Genomic DNA, 23,193 nt, shown 5'->3' on the forward strand with positions numbered 1-23,193 from the left:
TGCCTCAGAATACCATTTGCTTGGGCACAACAGTGGAAGAGGGATACTGACCATAACCTGTGTTTGGGTTTCCCAGAGGCATACTGCAGGGGGAACACTTGCAGGGGAGAATCAGTGAGCAAGAACGGATGCTTAACCTTGATCCCACAACTGGACCGTCCGCAAATGCTCCACACCCCCAATCATTTTTAATTGATTTTTCCTTTCCCTATAACTGGGCTCTGAAACCAGAAATGAGCCCAGCTGAAAGAAAGCCAGACAGCAGAGAAATCTGAAAGGGAAAATTGGTAGGTATATAAAGGGCTAAGCACTCCTCAATCCTGTCTCCAAATCCTCCTCCTCTGTTAAGTTCTCTTCCACAAACCCCATGCCCATCTTCACAGCATCCCATTAGGATTCACCTGTTTGCTTGTTTCTAACCTAACCTCAACAAAAAGACCCTGGTAGATGGTCATTTACATCTAGCAAATGACTTCTACCTACTGCTTATAGGTAGACCTTGCAATTACATAGAGGTATGCCCATATGAACAGCAACCAAGGTGTAAAAGTCTAGTGTGCATATGATCTTGTATTTTTTATTTTCAGTTTGGAGACATAATGGAATTGCCTTAAACTCAGTCCATCTAGCCCAAGTACTTTGACTAACATTGACTGTCCAGGATCTTAAATAGGTATCTTTCCCAGTCCTGCTAACTAAGATCCTTTTAACTGAACATGCCAGGGATAACGCGTTGGATTTTCTGCACACAAAGCATTTTCCCTACCGCTCAGCTATGGCACCTTCTGTAGCACATCACTGGGAGGGAAGGCGGAGGAGGTCACAGGGTTCCTCACAGGTGCCTAGGAATCCTTTTTATGAGTTCATTCCTCTGCAGCAAAGTTAACCCCACGTGTACTGGGTGCAGAGGCAGGATACTGCACTATGTCAGCTAAAGGTGACTTAGACGAGTACAGCACAAAGGCTCTGAAATCATGCTTTGATCATGCAGAAAAGTGTCAGTGCCAGTTGGGGGCCATGGGTGGCTGTAGCCAAATCTAGAGGATGGGTTCTCTAGCTCAGACTCCTCAAGATCAACTGCTGGATTTGTAAGCAATAGCCTGAAGTGCAACAGGCAGAAGGGTTTTAAGCAGGGGCTCAATAGCCACCAATTAGTGGACCTCCTACATCGGCAGGGGGCTGAATTTGATAACCTTTGCAGTCCCTTCTAAGGCTGACCAGCCAAAGACCAAGCTACTAATATTGATATACACCAGGCCCAGCCAACCCATATGCCTCATACGGTGTCACCCTTCTATGTTCAAAGAGGGCTTCTTAAGGCCAGGTGCACACAGCACAAATTAGCTCACACAGACTGGCTCTCAACCTGAGGCCAGGAAGTTTCCTAGTTCAAATCCAGAAGATCCTGACATCAGAGGGCCACAGAGCTGTAAAGTTACAGGAGTACCTATAAAACATTAAGGCCCTAAACCAAAAGAAGCATGCAGAAGAGCCAGAATTACAGAAAGTTTGGGTGGGAGTGTTGTTAAAAACACCTCTCTTTTTGGAACAGCAGCTAAGATTGCGAGTTTCTAAACTTTATACATAATATTTATTAAAAAAAATTAACATGCCTTTCCTTCAAAGGGCTCTGAACAGCACCCATGTCCCTTCTTTCATTCTCAGAAAAATCCTGTGAAGTCACTAGAGAGATCACCTCAAGGGCATCATGACTGAGAGGGGATTTGAACCTGGGTATCCCCAGTGGCTGTCCAACATTCTAGCCCAGGGATGGGTAACTTTGGGGTGGGGGGGTCTAGGGGCCATTTTCATCCCTCTGGATCCTGCCAACACAGATCACACTTTGCAGGGTGCCATGAAAGTAATGCTGGTTTGTACAGTCACTACATCACACTACACCACAGACATTAACAGGCCCCAAAGTGCAGCAAGAGATAGGGAGTGGAGTAAGGTCTGGCCAAATCTAGGGATGGAATCAATAGCAGTTAAAAGCAAAAATCTTTCCTTGGTAAACTTTTCAGCTCCCAACCAACGGTTACATGCCAGAATGTGTTTTTACTGGATGTACCTGTAAGATAATGGGTGTATCCAATGTTAGTCCTACTTAGAGTACACCCATTGAAATGAATGGGACTTAACTTATACTAAGATTGGATACAACTTAATGACTGGCTGGCAACCCAAACAGCAGGTCCCACCACACTGCATCACAGAACCCTTTATAAACTACCCTTGGGTATCATGGTGATGGCTGCTGTTTAGGAAAGACGTCAAAGGTACACAATCCCAGACACATGCATAATGGGATTTTCTGGAATCAGGGCCAGATTCTATAAAAAATATGTTAGGAGGAGTGACCACAAGACATGCTGCTTACCTGCAGATGGGTATTGCAGGCATCAGCTGCTTTGGCCAAGATGGCGGCACCAACAAGATAGACTCCGGTGGTGGGTTTCTCCGGTCATCCTGCTCACAAGACCCAATGTATTCGATTGGCTGAAGCACATGACACGGCATGCCAGCTTTGTGGGAAGACATTGGGGAAGGATCCGGGCTGGTTCTCCATATTTTTGTGGGAACTCCACAGGAAGGATCAGTGGTGAGGTTGCTCATTGCATCCATGAGGCTAGAGGAGGTGGACAACTGGGTGTAAGTGACTGAAGATCCGTCTTCTCTCAGGGGGATCTGGGGAGAGGCCTGTGGAGAGGGGGTCCTCGATTGCCGTGGAGAAGTTGAAGGTTGCTGACTCCCGTAGTGCTCAGTGCAAGAGTACCTCCGCTTTGCACCTGGCGACGACGACCTTGAGTTGGGACGTGGTGATGGTGAACGTGGCCCCAAGCAGGTATCCTCCACGATGGTTGCTTGTGGGGACATTATTGGCGAGGTTCTAGGGGAATAATGAGCATGGGTGTTTTGAAACTGTGGACAAAGGTCATCACTAGGGCCATTATTTGGTGAAACGCATGGTGAGGTGTAAGGAGAGAAATTTGTCTCTGAAATGAAGCTTGCAGAGGAGCCACTGCTAGGAGGGCTCAGGCACAGCGGTTCTCGGTAGCTCTCAAAGCCGGGGACAGGCAGGGTAAACCTTGGGCTAGCGGTAGCTGAGCTGGATTGATGCTCTACCGATAGATCTGTGTCTCTGCTGCTGAAGGGACCCCCCGAGTGAGTCAGTTCATAAAATGGTGTTATCTCAATCCTAGGGCCCAACTCAAGACCTGCAGCCTTGACAGGGTCCAAGTAGCATTTTGACCCTATGCTATCTGGCTGTCCATATCTGCCCATGTGATCTGCCGAAAGGCTAGACAAAGCGAAGGGGTACGGCTTGAGGCCATAATCCGAGACATCGTCATGAGGGTAAGTAACTCCAGAGGGTGGGCTGATGGTTTTATGTGAAGGAGTCGTTTCTTCTGGAAAAAGAAGGGTCGCTTTTAAGACTAGGCACACCACTGCAGAAGCTGAGCAATTGCGGGTTAACAAGAAGGCATTAGCGACAGTGCATTAGGAAAAGATGGCAATACCTTTACATCTCAATGCTGATCACTCGCGGAAGATACCAGGTCAAGCGCCTCCAAGCATGAACCCATTGTTCATTCTCAGCATAAAGGCAGCAGAACAAAAATGGGTGCACCGCTATTGGACCAAATTGCTACACTGGCTTCCAAAATACCTTGGGCCTATCTGCTGGGAGACTTGAACCAGGAACTCACAATGCCCAAACTCACTTTATTCCCTGTGTTACCAGGACAGCTTTCTGGCTGAGCCACTACTTGCCCAATCTCTGTTACACTGTCATAGCGCCATATGGTGGCCAGAGCTGGACCATGTGACGTGAGGGTCCAATAGGGGCATGGCTGATGGCATATAATGCCTGTTCCAAATTGCTTTGCTACTCAGAGCAAATAATCTAACAGAATAACAGTGTGGATCATCTTATCTCAGACCTCTGGTTTATCTTTGATTACATTCCTACCGCTGGCCCTTTGATTCATCTGCCAACCCAGCACCCAACCACCAGCCCTTGGTCCTTGCTTGCCTAATCTCTAGTCTGTCTATGACCACGTCTTCTACCTCTGGCCAATTTGATCCTTGCCTACTTTGCCAGAATCAGATCTTAGCTGCAACTTCCCACAAAGCTAAGATCCACACGTGCTGCATCTAGGGGTGACTATTTGATTGTCTTCCCCTCTCCAAAGCTTGAAATGGACCTTCTGCTTAATTTATTAAAAAAATCACTATTTTATAACTGTTCACCATGTATTTCCATTAGTCTCTTCCATCTTCTTATCCCCTTTCTTTCCTTTTAATTTCCCCTGATGTTTCTTTGTTGTTATTCGTTTAAAACATTTCAATACTGTTCTTCATCCTATTTAGGATTTCAGGGCAGTGTACAACCAACTGAGTCACAGCACCAATGCAACAATAAAACAGATTTTTAAATCCTTTAAAACAACTAGAACTCCAGCAAGTTAGAATGCCTTGGTGAATAAGTATGTTTTTGCCAGGTGCTGAAAAGATTGCAGAGTAGGCACCAAGCAAGCCTCTTTAGGGTGGGCATTCTATAACTGGGTCACCACTACAGATAAAGCACTTTTATCATTTACATAATTGTATCACATACTTTATTTATAAACACGTGTACTGTTTTTGGGCTGTTTAATCAAATGTTTCTTTAAAATCCATTTTTATGCGCATAATAGTTTTTTGAACTGAAAAACCTGCACCATCCATGGTTTTGCCTTTTATAAATCAAATGGTCCTGTGTAATAGATATTTCTACTAGATTTTTTTTTTAATCCAGGAAAGGGGCATTTTTAATTTTATTTATTTATTGGGGGTGGGGGAAGGATTCCTGTAAGAATCATGACAAAATATGCCTCATTTTCACTAGTCTCATTTTTCACTTCAAATATTTTACAGACCAAGAATTGCTCCACTGAGCAGAATCTTGGCAGAAACATGGGAGCCAATAAAGGAAGGGGTGTGTGTTAATAAACACAAGTATTGCACAGTTCCACATTTAAGTTTAAACAATGCTTTATTTCATTCCAATAGATGAGGGAGGAAAGTGTATCTAGACAGATGCTGGCAATATAATGCATCCTTGGAACTCTTAAGATCTTACCCAAAGTTAAGATCATACATACGGTTCATATTGCCTTCTACGTTTGACAGAGGGTAAAAAAGATCCCTTGTTTGTTTCACATGGACAAAGGTGGCACTGAGAAAGCCTGTAAGATAAAGTCATTGACCTACCAATGTATTTTTAAACATTCCCTTCAAATTCTAGGGAATATAGATTTTGGGTAACCCAAACTAAGAAGCAAAAACCAAATCCTTTGGCAATGATCATCCAACCTCAAATGAATGTCTTTAATGCAAATTATAGTTATGTTCAAGAAGGACGTGTATGCTGTACACCAATTACATACACCAAATGTACCATGGGATTTACTGCTGGTAAAGGCTTTGTACCTGAGACTAGTAAATTTACTTTTTTGCTAACGCTGCAAGCAGTTGTGGTAGGTATTCCCAGAGCAAAACAATGTAGAATGCCTATGCAAATCTTTGGGTGCAAATCCTTGATGGTTATGTCCGTCAAGAAGTACTAGGTAAGCAACATAAAATGGGACATATATAATTCAAGACCTGGAAAACTGTCTTGACATGTGTTCCAGATGCAACAATCCTATCTATACCAAGTTCTGTTACTTGTCTCAATACACGGCAAAGAATCTACATGTCAAGGGCTCCTTGGCGGCCTCTCTCAGTCTAATCTAGTAGCCAAGTCCAGACATAGACAAAGGGATTCTTTTCAAAGCTTTATTCCTCTTTTACAACTTAACAACTCTACTGTTAGCAACTAGATATGAGCAGCAGAGTACCTATGCCCTAAGTTGGAACAGTTGGTCCCTGTTTGAAGGAGAATCACTGGCAGACCCTGAACTTATGGGCTAGGGAGAGTCCCTCCCCTTTTCCCTTGGATCCACTGGGCGCAACCGTTGCTTGCACGCCAACCGGGCACTACGCCTCCTTTCCGCGCCCTCCATTTGGCACCGCTCCCTGCGTCGGCGTTGTGTGTCCAGCAAGTCTTCTTCCCGCGCTTTCTCACTCCCGGGACTGCTGTCTATGCTAGGAATGCCGGTGGGAGGAATCTCTGCCAGCTGTTGGCCCTGGGAAGGATGAGCGCGCTCCTCTCCCAGGAGCGGCTGCTCTTCCTCAGAATCAGAACTACTCTGGGATTCTATGGGCTCAGTGTCCACCCTGACACTACATGTCACTCGATTATAAAACTAAACCCCAGACTATTATCCTACAGATCTAATTTTTAAGGCTCATTAACTATTGTTACCTTACGCTCTGAAGCTGGATTTTTTTCGATAACCCAGTATAAGTGTCAATTACTTTACAGTGGAAAAAAAAAGTTGCCTGAACACATCTTTGTCTGCTTTCGTTATTGCTTTGTTTAGCATCAGCTACTATTTTTATCCACTATAAGCATTTGTCTGGTGTATTTACAGTGTCAGTCGAGAACACTGCATTACTGCTAGCAATCTAGTGTGCCAATTATTCAATCCAAAGAGTATCAAAATGCCACATATGTAAGATCTTAACCTTCCATTCCTAATTAGACCTGAAATGACAAACCACACTCCAATTCTGGATTGTAGAACCTTTTTCTCCCTAAACATGCATAAGGTCACACCCTTATTTATTTAAGCTGCTTTTATTCCACTTGACATTTGTTAGGGAATAGGGCATCACTAACACATACTTAGGGTGGCCAGGTTTTAAGGGCCCAAGCATCTTTTGGGGGGCCCACTAAAAACTTGTAGCACAGGCCCCCTTCCACACACATACTGTGATCCCATCCCACACATACAATCCCATGATTTGTATTTCTAGCCAGATGTGGCAATTTGGTATGGGTGTGAACTAGACATTTACTCACATATATTTTGGGCCTACCAGCACCACTTGCTCCCACTGTCCTAGGGATCAGTATCCCTGACCATTATTGTGCCTTGTCCCTCCTACAAGCCATCTCTCCCTCGTGCCTATGCACAGGGACCTCTGAGACTGGTAGTTCTTGAGAGCACGTGTCGCAGAAGCATAAATTTATCTCTCAAACTACAAGGACTAGTTTCAACTGTACAAGCACACACACACACACACACACACTCTTTTAGAGAAGGGCCTGGGACAGCAACCTCTTGTTCAGTATGGTGCTTGTCCTGCTCTAACACTGTTTCTGACTGGCTCCAGCAAATCTCACAAGATCTGGATGATGCAAGGAAATAAGTTGCCATAAATATCCTCAAGCATGATCTACAATTTAACATCAGTTTTCCCCCTCACAGTAATAGGGTTGCAGCCTGGGCAAGACCGCAGCCCCCACCAACCCACCCTGGGGCCTCAGTTCCTGGTAAAACATACCTTCTCTCTCTCTCTCTCTCTCTCACACACACACACACACACACACACTCTGTGCTTGGGCCCTGATGTGTCCTACTTTACAGAGGACAGCCCTCCATTTGAAGGGCTGTCCAATCCAAGTCTGGTTTAAAAAACCATAAAGCGAGGAGAGCAGGGGCCATGAAGTTGCCCATCAGCAGTTAGCACCTGGGCAGCAGACTGAGCACCTGGTCATAGTCTCCCCAAGCATATATGGTGAAGTGTATTGTATTTCTCCTTAAATTATAGCAATTATTTCTACATTTGCGTATAAATTAGCATATGCAAATGTTATGCAAACTCATGTCCTCTTTTGAGGTTCTTCATGTCCTCTTTGGCGATGCATAAGTGGCAACTCTACACATTTTCATCACTCATTATTCATCAGTCATCAAATGATTATGTTCTTAGTTAATAAACCACATTGCAAACTAACATCCTAAATGGTTTGCATTCCCACCCCCTTCTGCAGGACAGAAGACCAACTGATTTAAATGTTTAGGATAGCTTCGTTAAATATATATATATATATATATATATATATATATTTAAAGTACACAAGAGGGTTACTGGTCTAGAAAAAAAAATACTAGCCCACCTCCTACACATACTTACGTTAATTGTTTGTGGCATTTTGAAGTCCTATATGAAAAAAAGAGAAACAAATCTACCCCAGTTAATAAAAACACTCATTGCTGGTTGCTGGGAAGTGATTCTTACTCATCGCAGCCAGGCACCTTGGCTGACTTATTATTAACCAACTAGCAACCTCCAGATTCTGAAGCTTAAGCTCAAATATTCTGGCCACCAAATGCGAAGAGAAAAGTCACTGGAAAAGACCCTGATGCTGGGATGGATTGAAGGCCAAAGGAGAAGGGGACGGCAGAGGATGAGATGGCTAGATAGCATCACCGATGCAATGAATCTGAACCTGAGCACGCTCCGGGAGAGAGCGGAGGACAGGAAGGCCTGGCGTGCTATGGTACATGGGGTCACGAAGAGTCAGACACGACTGAACGACTGAACAACAACAAGCCCAATAGGCTAGCCAAAGCTCAGTAGGGAGCAGCAATAGCTCACTGGTAGAGCACATACTTTGCATGCAGAAGGTCCCAGGTTCAATCCCCAGTGTCTCCAGTTTAAAAAGGGTGTAAGGTAGCACTGCTTGAGAACCTGTCTAGAGACCCACTCTAGACAGAATACCTGCCCTTAGACACTCTAGACAGGTGTTGTACTGGGTTATTTATTTATTTATTTATTTATTTCTATACCGCCCAATAGCTGCAGCTCTCTGGGCGGTTCACAAAAATGCAGAAGGCTAGATGGATTAGTTGTTATATCAGTATAAAGAAAGCTTTATTTGTTCTTATTCATCTATTAAAAGTTTAAAGCCTAGTTTAGGACTGTAGTCTACAACAATCTTTCCCAACCTGGTGCCCTCCAAATGTTTTGGATTATAACTTCCAGCATTCCTAATTATTGGATATGTTGGCTGGGGCTGGTGGGAGTTGAAGTCCAAAACATCTGAAGGGCACCAGGCTGGAAAAGGCTGGTTACAAACTGGTTTTCCTGGGCAACTAGGGTAACCTAGTGCTCTCATGATGTTTTGGCCTACAAATCTCATAATCCCTAACCATTGGTCATGCTGCCTAGGACCGATGGGAGCTTAGTCCAAAGCCTCTGGCGGCTGCCTACCCCTGACCTAGGACCACCCCATCAGTGACTATTTACACATGGCTTTCATCCTTTTCCTTCAGGAAAAGACATTGCAACATTTCAGTCAGCCTAGAGCTGGGACATCTAGGATGAAACACTACACTGGATTTTTCTTTCACACTAGCAAGAAAGAAATGCATTTTACATTTACGCTTTTGCTTAAATGATTATGACAATGGTTATAACCCAGGTGGAATTTTGCATGAATGCAAAACGTAATGTCTCCCATTTTGCATGAAGTGGCTCTCCAGTTACCTCCTACTGACATGCCATATGTAATATGTGGCACCGGCAGCAATATGGTAAGCACCCTGGACACACCCATCTACATTGGTCCACTTCTGACTCAGAGGGAAGCTGCTACTTGCTGACTCATCAGCATGCCTTCTTGAAGCTCTTAGGTTTTTCTTGGAGGTGGATCACCTATTCCCAGCCCTGCCTCACTTTAGAAGAAAGTATGGAATCACTGTCCAAGCTGGTATGGCGACGATGCATGTGTTTGTGACATCACAGTCTGTAGCCATAGGAACAGCAGTGATGGTACAAATGCAGCATTGTGACTCCACTATGGAATGGGAGGAGAAGAAGGCTGATGCAAACACAGCAGTTCCTGCTTTTAAGATTAAATTCCCTGATTTGACTCCAATTTAAATCAAGCAGTCCAGACTTCATTGCTACCGAAACAGGGCACGCAATTAGCAAACACTCAGCTGCCGATCATGCCAAGCTGACTTGGCTCAACAAGGGCTACTGCTGTTTTTTTGGGAATGCATCTCTGGAAAGCACAGGATGACCAAACAGCACCCCTACTTATTCGACACGGAAGGTGGTTTTCTAAAAGGCTCCCTTCCTGAATAACGTAGCAACTGCAGATTCTGTGAAATATTCTCCTGCCAGTTAACATGAAACAATTTAGCATGAAATTGGAGACACCACCACTCCCATGCTGGATCTTTGTTAAAAAGCAACTAAAACAAAACCAAGTTGTTGACATTACACCACCCTTATGGCAAGCCAGCATTCTTCATTTTAGTTAGAGTGCCTACTTACTGATGTCCATATAGTGTAATACCTTTATTAGGCTAACTGAAAGATCACAAAAGATGTGCAAGATTTTGAGATCTCCAGAGCATTCCATCAGGCAAGATGTTACAAAAAGCAGGCTAATGCTCTGCTTCAATTAAAAATAGTTTAAGGGCACAATTCTACGCATGTTTAAACAGAAAAAAGTCAGCCATGCAATCTTGGGAAGAATGGGAGTTGTAGGACTTTTTTCCTGTCTAAACATGCATAGGATTGTGCCTTAAATTGCAATCAGCCACCCAAGATTAAAAAGCACTATGAGTTGACAGGGGGAGAAACATCATCTTGGGTGATGAGTGTGTGTGCAACTAGTTTGACTCACCTCACTTAACCACAAGTTCCAGCTTTATTCATATTACTTCACTGCATTTTAAATTGTTGAATAAAACATTCATTTAGGCCTTAGGACTTCCACCACATTTATTACACAAATGTAACAATGCAAGGGTGTTTTTGAGTATGTGAAAATAAAACTGGCCTGAACATAGGAGTATTCACATATGTTCTAGATATCTAGAACAAAAAACCCCAAGGAATGTTAGTATTCTTGTTAGGCTGAACAGATACGTGTTCTTAACCATAATAGCAAAACAGGATTTCTGCAGAAGACAAGATAATTTCTAGCATTAACCACTGCTACCCGTATCACGCAGTAGATCTCAGCTTAAATGAATATCCTTGGTGCTCATTTTTGAAGTCAACACCTAGCAAAATCCAGCCTCTAAACTCCTGATCTTTTTTTTTCTTTTGAAACATCTGTCCTGATTTTTCCATCGTAGCCCAAAGAGCTGTGAGAAACCAGAAATTCTGGGATTTCTGACATTATTCTTCTGCATTTTCTATTGACAAAGTTGTCCAATACAAGACGTCACCTGCATCTCTTCTACAGTCCAGTTTACAAGACCATGTGATGATTCGCACATGACCATGTTTAGGAATGATAACATAACAAGCAGGAGCCACAGCAGACATATCCCCTACTCCATAAGGAAATAAAGTGAATCTGCAGAGCCCACTGGATGGGTCTGGATTGCTGTGGCAGAGGAGGGCAACTAGAAAACCAAGGATACAGCATTTCTCAAGAGACCTATATATTTCACAATCACCTTTTCTGCAAACCCTGGAAATACCTGTATCTTTCCTCCTCCTATTTCTCTGTTCTCCCTGAGCACCCTGGGAATTTATTAATTTATTGTGAACATTTATATACTGCCTTATCTGCTAAAAAGCCATTAAGGCGGTGTACAACAATTTAAAATAATAAAAACTTTAAACAATGAGAGCAAGAGCATTAAAACAGTAAGAACGTTAACAGTGTACATTTTGAAAGCCCAAATTGAAAAGATGTATCTTTATGCCCTTTCTAAAGGCCAAAGGAGTGGTGTCCAATCGTCGTTCTTGAGGGAGAGCATTCCATGGTTTGGGGGCAATACAGGAGAAAGTCCTTCCATGCGTGCCCAATATACAGACCTCTGTGGGTAATGGTGTCCCCAAAAGGGAGGCCTGCAGATCTTAGGTGTAGGTGTAGTTAAGGACCAGACTAGAAAACCTCTAACAGGAACTAATGTCTGGGGAGAGCAATCCTTTGGCTCTTAGACATCATCAGGGGCGAGGGGCATACGATGGTTCAGATTCCTGGAATCGAGGTCGGAGAAAGCACTCTGACCTCAGACCCAGGAGTCTGAGTTCCCCACCCCCTGGTACTCCCCCTTGCAGCCGGTGCAGAGAGAACAATGCCAGCTGCCTCTCCAACATCGCAAAAGCAACCTCGGAGAGGAGGGAAAGGGATGGTTCTGTGGGCAGGGAGGGGAAGGGACTGGGAAAGCAGGGACATAAGCTATCCTTGGCCCTCCCAGGTCTCTATCTGACCCCCTCTGCAGAGCCCTAGCTGGACAGGCAAAAACACCCATCTAGCAAAAATGCAGAGCGGGAGAAGCATGGAGACAAAGATAGCCGCCACACTCCTCCTGCTCTGCATAAGATGCCTGAGTTTGGGGGCTGACAGGCATCTGGAAAGGACTGCACCCTAAGAATAAATACAAGAATGAACTACAGCTATCATCATGCATTTCAAGTACTCAACATGTTTCATGTATGGCATCCAAATAATCCTTACAACAGATCTGAAAAGTAGACCAGCATTATTATCCCACATATTGCACATTATGGAAGGGCAGGTGGTGAGGCTTTGTGACTTTGCGGCTGCTGCGAGACTGGAAGTGTGAAAACACTTTTTGTTATGCTACAGCAGCTCTTAACAAGGTAGAACAGTTGGTTGTATGAGATGGCTAGCATAGATAGGCATTGTGGACAGGGATGTAAGGAAGCCAGGGCTTGCAGGGTCAAAAAACCCTGAGATGTTTTGATTAGCTGGGATGATGCCTTCTCTCACCTCTCTGAGGCTTCCCTGTTCCCTTTGAGGTTAGCATCAGCCCTCACAGTGACTGGGTTCTCACATGCGTAGGTGGTTAATAAGCCACGATGGTTTATTAACCACCCCCGCAAGTGTCAGCTCATTTCCCTAATTACCCTTGCTGGGAGTGGCTTGTTGTTACAGGCGAACCCGGTGTGGGTGGATGTCTGGAACGGTTAACAAACCACCCAGCAACCCTACAAGCATGAGTTCTGGGTATTTGTTAACCACCCCAGCCACCCCCCTTCGCACAAGCCACACCTCGCAAGGGTAATTAGGGAAATTAGGCAGCATGCACTGGGGGTGGCTGGGGGTAATAAGCCTTTGGTCATTGTTGTGAGCTATCCGTGTTGTAATGCAAAGTATTGTTGCATGGCTTTGTCTTGAAAAGGCAATTAAGGGCGCAGTTCTATGCATGTTTTGACAGAAAAAAGTCCTAGAACTCCCAGCATCCCCCAGCCAGCCATGATGACTGGGGAATGCTGGGAGTTGTAAGACTTTTTTCTGTCTGAACAAGCATAGGATTGCTCCCTAAGAAACATTAGCTTTACAAAAGTCCTGCTACTGATGGAGATGAAAACTGCTAGACCTGGTTTGTTGATATGTATCAACCCAGCTGCCTGCAATTTGGGACTCTCCTTGGGGACGAGGCTACAGGGATGCTCATGATGAGTGTCTGCACTTCAAAATTTACCACTATACTACAGACTGTAGACAAGAGTTTCTTATAATGGGAACAAGATTCCTCAACAGAGACAATCTATCAGAAGAAAAAACGTTATCACTTGGGCCTCAAGTTACCAAATCAGTAAAGCTGCATCTGGGCTGTACCACTTCATACTGCAAATGGGGGCTGACATCACTGAATGCTCTTTCATATACCAAATTCCCTGCATGTATAAAACTAGATGTTGAGGAGACTAGTTCTACATTAGCCTTCTCTTTCATATGCTGGTTTTCTATGTGGAAGGATTTATTTTATTTTTTATGGAGGAGCATTCAGTCATATAAGTCTCCACTTGAAGTGGTACAGCTCAGGTCTAAACTACACACTACATTAAATAGTGATCCTTGCTGTTTTATTTACTTCCATCTAAGTGTGTGGGGCCCTGGATCCAGATTGGAACCACCGCGCATGGGTAGGGTAGGTTTAAACATTTCCACCCAGCTGCTTTTTTCTTTAAATCCACCCCTCCTATGCTCTTGCATGGGCTGAAAAAAAGGGGGGAACTCCAAAGGTGCTAATGGAATTTTTTTCCCTCTTGTTTTAGCCCCCTCTCGGGGGGGGGGGGATTAAAATTTAAAAAAAAATCTCCCCTATCTGTGTATGGTGGTCCCAATCCAGATCAGGGCCCCACACACATGCACAGAAGAAAATAAAAGAACAAGGGCCAGTTACATAGTATGTATTTAATATAGCTGTAGTTCAGCCCTCAGACACAAGCTTTACCTCCTCAGTGAGCTTGGAGAACCTACAATCCCAACTCATGGCTTACATTGATCCCTGCTCTTTTGGTCTGTTGCCCTCTGCATTCTAGTTGAGAGGTCAGAACTTTATACACAAGCGGCTTGGGACCTCAATATTTGCGGGAGCACCTCTCCCTATATATGCCTGCCTGAGATTTGAGACCTGTTGCTCCTCTGCATCCCACCAGTGCAAGACGTAAACTATGGTGGGACATGGGAGAGGGCCTTCTCTGCGGTGGCACCCTGGCTTTGGAATGCCCTCTCCTTGGAGGCCTGATTGGCACAGACGTTGGTTTCATTTCCCTAAAGTTGCACACTGTTTTAACTGTTTTATTGTTCTAGATTTTCTAATTGGTATTAGCTTCTTTAATGGTTTAATACACTTTTAGCTGTTTAAATTATTTATTTTTTCATACTGTTTAAATTGATTTAACTGTACACTATATCTTAAGGATATAGGGAGGGATACAAATGTTTTAAATAAATAAAAATAATAATATATAAGAAGAGTCATGCTGGATCAGACTAAAGACCTATCTAGTCCACCATGCGGTTCCCACAGCAGCCAACGTGATGGGAAGCCCACCAGTAGGACATCGGTACAATAGCATCCTCTCACATGTTCCCCAGCAACTGATATTCCCAGGCATACTGCCTCTGATACTAGAGATAATATATAGCAGGGGTGGGGAACCTCAGGCCCAGGGGCCAAATCCAGATGGCCACATAACCTTCCTCTAGCCCCACCCCCTTTTCCCCAACCACCAATTGTTTGGTGGTTTCCTGACTTTTGCAAGTTTTCCCCCATTCTAAAAGGCTAAAACACCTCCCCTAAGGCACAGTTACTGGCAGGAAACAGTTTAAGCTAAAATAGGCTGGTATTTCATTTTATTTCACTCCCACCCCTTTTGCCTAAATTACTGCATGCCACCACAATGTGGCCCCCAAGAACTTCCCCAAAATTGAATCCGGCCCTTGAGCTAAAAGAGGTTCCCCACCTCCTATATATAGCCTTCATGACTAGTAGCTTTTGATAGCCTTATCCTCCATGAATGTAGCACATACCATAGTTTAACTATGTGCTGTGTGAAGAGGTACTTCCTTTTTTCTGTCCTGAATTTCCCACCATTCAGCTTCATTAGAGGACAGTCACGTTTCCTTAATATAAAGGTCATAAGAACATAAGAATTGTCCTTTTGGATCAGGCCAAAGGCTCACCTGGACCAATATTCTGATTCCAGCACTAGCCAGACAGATGCGTCTGGGTGCTTATGAACAGGATGGGAAAGTTATATCCTTCCGTGGTTTGTTCCCAGCATCTGAAACTCCTGAAAATGCGAAGACAGCCTCCCATGGGAAGCACACAGGCAGTTGCTAGGAAATAAATGTACCCCTGACTCCTTTTTTTGTTATTCCATTTTGGGTGTATGCCTGACTGATACTTTTACCTCCAGGGGCGGCAAGTTAAACACAGGCAGCAGTGATAATGCCACATTTATACACAAGTCGGTTTTGAATCATACAGCAGCTTGTATCTAATGCAGTCCTTGTGCAAGGATGCTCATGCAAGGGGAATTCCCCATTCCCTCTTTCCCAGTGCAGATCCCTGTGCCACTCCCCAAATACTCTCTTAAGGTTGGGGGAACTTCAGGAAAGTCCTGGGATAGGAACATCAGAAGCTGCCTTATATTGAGTCAGTCCACTGGTTCATCTAGGCCAGTCTGTGGACCCTGAATGGCAGTAGCTCTCCAGGGTTCCTGGCAAGAATTTCTCCAGCCCTACCTAGAGATGCCAGGGGTTGAACCTGGGGCCTTGTACATGCAAAGCAGGAGCTCTGCCACTGAGCCATGGCTCCAGGGATGTGGGGTAGGGGCTGCAGTAGGAATGAGACAGAGGCAGCTTGTGACTAGATTCCCCTTCCCATAAGATGTCTCTGCCCAATTCCCCATTACATTGTGCCCCCCCCCCAGTCCCATATCTTTCCTGATAAGAGTTTCCTAAGCCTTCTTTTCAGATGATGCTGGGAGCCATGCAATGGGAAGGAAGATTCAGAAATCCCCCTTGCTTGACTGTCCTTGAACTCTCACTGCATTGGATATTTATTTATTTATTACTTGTTATATTTATATCCTGCCTTTCCTCCAAGGAGCAGAAGGAGTACATTAACCTCCTCCACTTCATTTTGCCCTACAACAACCCTGTGAGGTAGGTTAGGCCAAGAGTCAGTGAGTGGCCCAAAGTCACCCAGTGAGCTTCATGGCCAAGTGGGAACTAGAACCCAGGTCTCCCGAGACCCAGTCCAAAATTCTAATCACACTACTACACTAGATCTCCATACAATTCAGTATGTCTGTTCTCCAGACTTAAGACAAGCAAAACTGAGCATCTTAAGACCGTTCTTTCCACACTCACACACATTATCTGATGTCTCAGCACTTCCTGACTGGCTGCTGAATCTGTGAATTGATTCTGCTGAAAAGCAGTACATCTGAGGTGACATCAGTCGATATGAAAGTCTTGCCTGAAGCACTGTATCTGCAATGACCCATTCACACATGCAAGTAATCCCTTTCTGTCACAGGCTTCAACATGCACATGTGAACCAGTTCTAAGTTTCACACAAAGAGGCTCACGTGATTCTACTCCACCCCTTTGACCTGGAAAAGCATAGTTGGCACATAGTTTGAGAACCTTTAGGAAGGAAGAAGAGAAAGCCTGGGATACTGACGCACAGCTATGGTTACATTTCTGGTGAACATCCCAACACTGGAAGTTTTACCAGCTTCAGTTCAGATGCAGCTAACATCATTTAGAAAAAAGTAATGTTCCACAACTGCCAGGCACACAGAAGACATGTGGACTGAAGCTTTAAAAAAAATAAATCCATCTCTGTGTAAACATGCTTTAATCTTAGTACATTAAAGATCACTGATGTAGAAAGGATTACTTACAGACTCATAATGGTGTCTTCTGAAAGACAAGGAATGTCCTCCAGATTATATATTTTGTTGTGATCTCTCTTACACTAATTATTTCCATCTTGAAATACACAGCATTCAGTACAAGGACAACAGTCCCTGGAGGGTCTTTCCAGCTTACTCTACCCAGCATTAGTGCTGGGTAAAGCAATGCATACAATCATTGCACTAGTATTATAATGGTATTCTTATTGCCATTTTTATTCCACCTTTCCTCCTAGACACTCAGAAGGTATACATACTCCTCTCCATTTTATCCTCACAACAACCCTGTGATGTTGGTTAGGCTGAGAGATAATGATGTCCCAATGTCACCCAGTGAGCCTTTGTGACTAAAGCAGGGATTTGAACCCTTATCTAAGGCCAATACATTCGCCCATATACCACATCATGCCATTTAATTTCCTACCACAAAAACAACCAAGAAAAGCAATTTGCAAAACTACTAACCTAAATAACAGACCAATCCTTGGAAAATATTATTTTAACCTGAATCAGCAACTCTGCTCCACAGTTTTTCTAAGCACTTTGCGAACTTATCGCTGCGATTCCAACACACCAGAATCCTATGCATGTTTACTCATGAATAAGCTCTATTGAGATCAATGGTAATTACTCCCAAGTAAGTGTGCATAGGGTCGCAAACTCAAGATGGTTTTTAAAAATGGTATTATTTTAACCAAGCCTGCCTTGGTAGGAGGGTTTCTTCCTATCCTAGAATCAGTGCGTTTACAGACTTCACACATGATCATTTTCCTACTTAGTCATCATTTCCATGCCGGGATAGGGGATAGAGCAATGCTATATGTGCCTTAATCTGATGTGATGAACCAGGGGGCCAGGGGATGCACTGTCCTATTCAGTAGTGACAACCATGTCTAGAAAAGGTCATGCATGACAGAGCACCTGCTCTCTCTCAAGTACCAAAACACCTACTAGCATCTTTCCCATTCAATTCTGCTCTAGGAAAGAAATGTCTTCACAACAAAGGTGGTTTGAGACATGCAATCGCCAGCTCAAGCAGAGCTTTCAGTACATGCAGGACACCTGCATGTTCTTTTTCAGTGATGAATTAAAATCTGCCGCATCATCAGAAATCATATTCGATTTGAAGCACCACACATATCAAGAATTGCTGCTTTGGAAGTTGTAAGCACACGTCCAACGCCACTATGAGTCAGTCACAAAAATGCTCAACTCAAAAAGTATTGCCTTCCAGCTAGCTACTGCATACATTTTACCAAGTTTAAGTTTCAGGTTTGACAGGGATCTTTACAATAAATTTGCATCCTTCAAAGCATTGCGGAACATATATGGAGTTTTCTCCATTCCATCCTCAACAACCCACCTATAGAGACTGGTCCAAGACTACCCAGTGAAATTCATGGCTGAACTGGGATTTGAACCCAATTCTTTCCAACTACAAACCACTGCAACACACTGAGTTCCCTTTGTATCATACAGAAACTGAATACCTTATTAACTATCACAAACATACTGTATAATGCTAGCAAGGTGAAAGGGATTTGCAGCATGCATGTTTACTCAGAAACAACTTCCACTGAGTTCAGTGGGACTTACTCCCTAGTAAATGTGTTTAATATTGAGGCCTTGATTTTGCTTTTAAGAAAGTCAGATTTTGTTACTATGTTCTTACAGCAACAAACATAAGTTGGTTTGATAAGAAATCACTTCAGTATCTTTTTCTTTTCCTGCACAGCAAGAAACCAAGGGTAAATCCTTATTGTCTCAGAGTTCAGCTAAGCCTAGACTGGGTTTATGATTTAACTGAATCACTGTATTAGTGCTGCAGAAATATTAAACATGCTAATTTCTCTAGGCCCGTCACTGAAAATGTAAATAAGCAACTACACTTGCTTTTATTGTACTGGAAAAGATATTCTCAGTCACGGTTTGGGCGCTGTAAGAGTATACCATTTTAGACTACTCTTAGCTACATTCATTGCTTTCACTCATTCAAAAAGTGTATGATAAAGCAGTAACTGTACCCTTAGCAGGAGCACGCTCAAAAATCATGGCATACCCTTAACAATCTTAGATTGTGACCCAGATCTCACTTATTTGTAAGTAAGTACAAACGTACTCCAAAGTGCTGTAAAGCACACTCAGTCACATTATCTCCTGAAGAAAGAAAATAGTACAAGTTCCCTTATCCCAAGGACTCCCATTACCCTCACCTACAGCCATGTTGGCTGAGACAGATGAGCGTGGCCACGGGTTCCTCACCCCTGCCTTATCCTATACCAATGCCTTATCCTATACTGATGCCAAAGCATACTCAAAATATTCATTCAAATATACACTTGACTACGTGCATTTAAGCCATATATCCAAATTTGGTTTTGGCTGTGTCAGTTGATGATGATCATAGTATGATGTCTTCAACTTCTACTACCTTCAGTAGCATCATACATTCAAAATGACCATTAAGAACAGTTATACATCCTGTTCCATCCTAAGGGCTCACAAAGCGGACAATGTGTTCGCAAATAAGCAAGAAAAGGGAAGCCATTAAAAATAATGGGTTTGCAAAATGCCGCACCGAGTATTAAAGTCATCCCATCACCTTGGAAAACATTCAAGCTTTAATTAGCATTTAAGGAAAGGACGATGGGGCAACAATGAAGAATAAAGAACAATGTTTTTAATATTTTAATGACTTTAAAATGTAAATATTGTATTGTTTTGATACTTGTATTATTGTATTTTTATTTTTTGTTATCTTGTTTAGTTTTATGATTGAGGGCATTTGCCAGTTGAGTGACATTCCAAGCTAATAAATGAATGAATACCTCTTCTCTCCCGGCCTTGTATGTCTGTGTTTGATGGTCTGTATTTGAATTACAATTAGGCTGTTCTCTTTCAAGTTGCTGATTCTTCCTTTATGAACCCTCACTTCCTGCTCTTTAAAATGAGCATTCTTCCATATTCCCAATGTCCAGGAGGTGAGCTTGGTTAGGTCACGTTGGGTCGGGGCCCATTATAGGTCAACCTGACTTATGGTAGGTTGCACTGCAGCACTACCACCATACAAATACACAGTAAAAAATTAAGAGGGTCCCCCAAAAGTTCAAGACTACTAGGTAGAGCTCAGGGGGGAGGCATTTTTTATGACAACCCAACTCCTATCCAATTCCCTACCAAAAGAGACACACCATTTCAGAAAATTAGTTAAGGGCACAACCCTTTGCATGTTTAGAAAGAAAAAAGTCCTACAACTCCCAGCATTCCCCAGACAGCATGTAGGATTTTTTTTTCCTGCCTAAACATGCATAGGATTATGCCCTAAGGCTACAATCTTATACATACTTACCCAAGAGTAAGCCTCCTTGAACTCAGTGGGATTTACTTCTGCGTAGACATGCCTAGGATTGCACTGTAATATCTACTCGTTTTGTCGAGCATTTGGGAGAGCACTGGCTACTTCATAACTGGGAAATAATTGTGTCATTTAAGGCTGCTTTAATTTATATTAAGATATAGTGTAAATTTTAGTATTTTTAATGGTAATCAGATAACCTTGTTGCAGAGTTTATTTTAACATGGTGCAGAATACACACAGTGCTAGCGGGGGGGGGAAGGGGGGGAAGCTTACATAAACTTGACAGTATCAGCATTAAGTGGTGACTCAGTGATGACCCTGGATTAACTGGTGACCACTCCACACCAGGAAGCAAATTGCAATGTTCTGTACCAACTGCAGCCTCCTAACATTCTTTTAAAGCACCCTCAGGAGTATTTAACATATGATGTTCTTCCAAACGTGGATGTACCATGAAATAAGAGAACGCCTGGGGGGCTGCAATGAATAGAGGGCTCCCAATACATGAATAAGTGCATGCACAATATTTACATGTGACACAAAACATGGCAATACACACACATTTTCTCACATCCAAGTACACCCATGTTTGGGGGACATGTGTGAAACAGCCCTAATACATATCAGCATGGTCTGATATTCTATGGCAACTTACAAACATAAAGTATTAATTTACTATTGATTTGCTGTTTGGCCTTCTATACAAAGCAGTCAAGTCCTGTAGAGATTGCTTTCAGTTACTCAACCCACCAGTTATACCAAGCTAAATTTAACAGACAGTAGCCATTTTCCAATAAGAATTTCAGTGCTATTTCCATGTCTACAGAAACACCACCTCTAGATCTGTATTGTATCACAAGTCCAATGCCTGCAATACAAGTGATAAGTGCTACCAACCTACAATACTGTCAGGCTGAAAATATTTCAGCTGTATTGGGTTGTTGTTGTTTAAAGCAAATATCTGCATTAGCCAGAAAGGGCAGGGAGCAGTCTTTTGATCTGCTACAATAACCAAGACAGTATATTTCATATTGTATTGTCATAATTTCATTGCCCACTGAATTTCTGTCAACCTCCTTCAAATATGCTCATCCCATCAGAACCTCAGCAATCAGAACTTTTGATCATCCATCTCTCAGGATGACAAACAGAAATGTATGCACCAACTTTTTACTCCACCTTAGGCTGACAGAAGAAAGGTAACGATTTTCTCACAACTGAATCCCAACCAACCCCTGAAAACATCGGAATGTTTCCCTACTGCCCTCTTTAGGGTTAAATACAGAAAACAATGCTTTCCTGTACCAGCGCAACCTGCCTCTTACTCAGATACAGTTAGTTCCCTACCCAAGTACTAAAGAGCCATTGTTTTATGCCAGGCACCCAATAATACAGGTTAAATAGTATGTAGTATTCCTGCACCTTGATGGCATAAATCCAGCTATATTAGCATATCCATTCCAGGTTGGGGAGAAAAAAAACAACCTTTAAAATAAATAATCAGAATCAGAAGTCACAAACCTGCTATAGGGTTCGTATAGTCATAGTCAAATAAAATCGAGAAGTCCAGCTCTTCTTGAGGGCTGATATTTGGATTCGGATCGGGGTCTCCCGGCTGGGAGTTCAGATTCGAATCGTTTGGACTGGAAGAAGCCATCTGTATGTCTGTCGGTGACCTCTTTCTTGTTAAAAGGGGGCAGGGGGGAGGGGGCGGGAAAGACTGACAAAAGAAGGTGGGAGAGGAAACTCTCACCTTCCCCGCACAAGCTCTATATTAAAAAACCTTAACGTCCCGCACCCCCTTCCCAAAACAAAATGTTAAAAAGCCCTTCTAAATGCACCTAGAGCAATGAATTGCAAGGCTGCTGTAAGCTTCTGGGGTTTCCTCGGAGTAGCACGCTTGTAACCAAGCCCGAGGAAACGCCCGCCGCTCTCTCCTTGCATCAGTAAAACCTGCAAGCCGGGAAGATGCGTTTGCACGCGAGGAGAAGCTGGAGGGCGCCGGGGACCCACAGAGCCGCCCAGTCTCTGCTCCTCGCCCCTGGCTACAGTTCAACACCAAGAGCGTGAAAGTAGCTACACGCACAGTAGCAACTTCCTGTTCGCAGCAGCCACCTGCGGCTGGGAGGAGGGGACTGCCTGGGGGACGGGGTGGAGCAGCCGCTGCCCCACCGCCGAGAGGGGAACGAGTGCGGTGGACGCGTGAGGACGCTCCGGCCCTTCAAAGCCAAAGACCGGGGTGTGCGGGGAGAGAGAGCAGTCAGGGCGAAAGGGGGCCTTCCAATCGAGGGCGAAGAGATCGGAGCGATCAGTGAAACGTGGCCAAGTGATTAAAAACAAACAAACAACAATGGAGACGCACAGGAGCTTGCGTTGTAAATTTGGAGGCAGAGGGTAGAATCCAACACAGACCCATTAAAATGAATGGAACTTAATTAAACTCAACATTAAAAAAAACTAAGATCATGGCATCTGGCCCCATCACTTCCTGGCATATAGAAGGGGAAGAAATGGAAGCAGTGACAGATTTTACTTTCTTGGGCTCCCAGATCACCGCAGACGGTGACTGTAGCCATGACATTAAAAGACGCTTGCTCCTTGGGAGGAAAGCTATGGCAAACCTAGACAGCATAGTAAGAAGCAGAGACATCACCTTGCCGACAAAGGTTTGTATAATCAAAGCTATGGTTTTCCCAGTAGTAAGGTATGGCTGTGAGAGCTGGACTATAAGGAAGGCTGAG

At 43.6% G+C, this 23,193-nt stretch overlaps 1 protein-coding gene across 2 annotated transcripts in view; it reads right to left on the reverse strand.

Annotated features, from left to right (window-relative positions):
• NFATC2 (nuclear factor of activated T cells 2) overlaps positions 1–22,561 on the reverse strand; it is a 165,273-nt gene extending 142,712 nt beyond the window's left edge. For both annotated transcript variants that reach the window (XM_084854161.1, XM_084854162.1), the window contains exons 1-2: positions 21,974–22,561; positions 2,378–3,407 (exon numbers count right to left, since the gene is read on the reverse strand). In XM_084854161.1, the coding sequence (XP_084710287.1) occupies positions 2,378–3,407; positions 21,974–22,109 (1,166 nt within the window). In that variant the 5' untranslated portion in view covers positions 22,110–22,561. The remainder of the gene's footprint in view (positions 1–2,377; positions 3,408–21,973) is intronic.
• Between the last annotated feature and the right edge of the window lie 632 nt (positions 22,562–23,193).

This window comes from Heloderma suspectum, chromosome 4 (genome assembly GCF_057233095.1).
Source record: "Heloderma suspectum isolate Gila_16-S chromosome 4, 16-S_ref, whole genome shotgun sequence".
In the NCBI taxonomy this organism is placed as follows: Eukaryota; Metazoa; Chordata; class Lepidosauria; order Squamata; family Helodermatidae; genus Heloderma; species Heloderma suspectum.